Consider the following 2,977-nt stretch of genomic DNA (forward strand, 5'->3'; position numbering starts at 1 on the left):
GGGACTCCGATACAACCCTGAGTCTGAAAGCCATTCGTTGTCTACAGCTGTATACTCTGAACAAAGGGACTCTGAGCAAAGATCCAAAGGGACTATGAGAAAGCACTTTCTTAACTGCAAAATGGGAATCTTCTATTCAGCCCTGTCTAAACCCTTTTTTGCCTTGCAGCGTTTCCCTGAGGCTCAAATGAGATCATGCATGTGCCCTAAAAATCTGTTCAGAAGCAATTGTTAAAAGAGTTCATCTGATCCAGATTCTGAACTTGGATTGAGTTCCCCAACAGGGAAAACAGACTCTGCCCTGAAGGGTTTTGCAGTCTCAAGCAGGAATTAGTTGCTTTCCTTTCTTCACAAACTTTCTTCCAGGGAAGATAATGCATGGTTTAATGTTACCTTATACCTGCCTTTGTTCTCTGCCTCTGCAGTTCCTGAAACTGGGATGCTTGGTAAGATGGGATTGTTCACAAAGCAGGCAGTGTGAGTGGGGAGGAGAAGCAACGTATCATGTCCTTCAGAAACTAGGAAGTTGGCCTTTGAGGAACCAAAGGGAAAGTGGCTTAGTTCATCTTGGAGGTATGAGAGGAATATTACACAGCAGGAACAACAAAGCCAGGAAATCGTCAAGTTAGAAGGCAGTTTGCAAATTTCATCCTTGTGGCATGAGAAAGAAGGAAAGATACCCAAGGGGGTATCACAAGAGTAGGACAGTGAAGAGGAAGGCTGTTTGTCAAACACTCCTTTCTTTTGGCCATTGGGAGACTCAGTTTTGTCTTATACAGCACTCCCAGTTTACTGAGGTGACCAGTTACTCATGTATTTAAAAAAAAAAAAAAGACTATTAGCACTGATTACTGGAATCCCCAAATAGAACCTTTGACAGAGAAAAAGGCAGTATTAATGGAAGCAAAAAATGAGAAGGAAAAGATGGAATCTCAAGCATGGTTACAAAGATGCCAGGGGAGATGAGATAAACTCAAAATCCCCTGGAGCCCTGAAATTACGTAAGTTAAGATATCAGACAGTATCATAAGGCTGTTGTGCACTAAGGAATGGACTGGAAGTAGGAGAGGGGGAGGAGAAAAAAGCACCATGGGATTGCTGGAAATGAGTTTACCATATTTGCAGGTTTTTTTAAATCTGCCCTCTGATACCCATCTACCTTCTATTTATGGGTCTGATTTGCGTATAGTGTTTATACCTCTGAGGATCTATTGATATGGGAAGAAAATAGACCAAGAGGAGAGGTCTTGTAACTCATATCTACACACTCTGGAACACCTGGAGTTTACCAGTGATCTTTCTGAAGGCTACTTTCACATCCTTGTTTCTTAGGCTATAGATCAGAGGGTTTAGCATAGGGATGACCACAGTGTAGAAGACAGACACGACCTTGTCTTCCTCCAAGGACTTGCCTGAGCCACTCCGAAGATACATGAAGATGAGAGTCCCAAAGAAAAGGGCCACGGCAGTGAGGTGGGAGACACATGTGGAGAAAGTCTTGGCCTTGCCACCTGGAGACTTTACCTTCAGAATGGCCTTGATGATGAACAGGTAGGATATCAGAATGACCAAGGCATTGGCCAAGATCACAAAGTTGCCAAAGAAGACAATGACAATTTCAGTGTTTGTCGTGTCACTGCAGCTGAGTTTTAGTAGGGGTGGGAGGTCACAGAAGAAGAAGTTGATCTGATTGTGGTCACAGAAGGAGAGGGTGAAGGTGCATGCGGTACGCAGGATGGCCCCTGACATCCCACAGATATAGGCTCCCACCACCAAACTCCAGCAGATTCTGGGATTCATGGCTACAGTGTAGAGCAGTGGGTTGCTAATAGCGACGTAGCGGTCATAGGCCATCACTGCCAGCAGGAAACACTCTGTGCCAGCACAGGTGGTGAAGAAAAAGAACTGGGTAGCACACTGGCCAAAGGAGATGACCGTCTTGCCAGTGGCTAGTGTGGCCAGGATCTGAGGGGTGATCACCGAGGCATAGCAGGCATCCAGTTGGGAGAGATGGCTCAGGAAGAAGTACATGGGGGTGTGGAGTTGGATATCCACTTGGATCAGAATGATCATTCCCACATTCCCCAGAAGGGTGATGATATAGAAGATGAGAAACATTAGGAAGAGGGGAATCTCCAACATGCGGTTGTCTGTGAAGCCCATGAGAATGAACTCTGTTACTGTGGTGAGATTATTCTCAGTCATGGATTCAATATGGACAATTGATCTGAAGATGAGAATGAACAGCAAGAACCACAAAATCCCAGAATGGAAGGACAGATTCTTTCTATGGTAGAAGTTAGCTCTATATTTCTGGGCCAATTTATAGTGCTTGTCTTTGGGAAATCTTGTACCTGGCTTGTTCTCCTTGGGCATCTATGTTCTTCTGCATTTTTTGGAGCTGAGCCCTGAGCTGGTGCTTCTGCTTCACATTAATTCTGGTACGTATTTGGAAATTTCTGTGAAGACAAGAGACACATAGACTCAGATTTGGGAAGAACCTGGTCAGCAGGTGTTGTAATCCCACTGGATTCATGCCTTCTACTTGATCATCGGATTGCTCAATGAGCATCCATCTGCGGACAGTTCTACCTGCTAACTCTTATTTTGGATCTGTATGAACTCTCTTTATCTTCCACACATTGGTTTTAGTTTTACCCCTTCCAGTCACTTCCCTCATAGCCAATGTAATTCCTTCTTCTCATAAAAGGCTTTCAGAAGCTGGAAGATGATGAATCTGCTCTTTTACTGGCTGTCCCCTCATATTACCCACTGATGTGCTTTTTTCTTATTATATAATCAGTCGCGTGTGTCCAAAAACTGCTTAGTCAGATGGTATTAAAAAGATGTTTAAGGGTACAAACTTGTAACTGGCAGATACGAGTTCCAGAGATCTAAGGTACAGCCCGGTGACTATTGTCAACAGCCCTGTGTCATAAACATTGTATTATAGTCAACACCAGTATGTTGCAAACTT

General features: G+C 44.0%; 1 protein-coding gene across 1 annotated transcript; it reads right to left on the minus strand.

Annotated features, from left to right (window-relative positions):
* Nucleotides 1-1,260: 1,260 nt before the first annotated feature.
* Nucleotides 1,261-2,205, minus strand: LOC116598155 (olfactory receptor 9I1). Its single transcript, XM_032356476.1, has one exon. It carries the CDS (start codon nt 2,203-2,205, stop codon nt 1,261-1,263), a length of 945 nt encoding a protein of 314 aa, XP_032212367.1.
* Between the last annotated feature and the right edge of the window lie 772 nt (nt 2,206-2,977).

This window comes from Mustela erminea, chromosome 9 (assembly GCF_009829155.1).
Source record: "Mustela erminea isolate mMusErm1 chromosome 9, mMusErm1.Pri, whole genome shotgun sequence".
NCBI classification, from domain to species: Eukaryota; Metazoa; Chordata; class Mammalia; order Carnivora; family Mustelidae; genus Mustela; species Mustela erminea.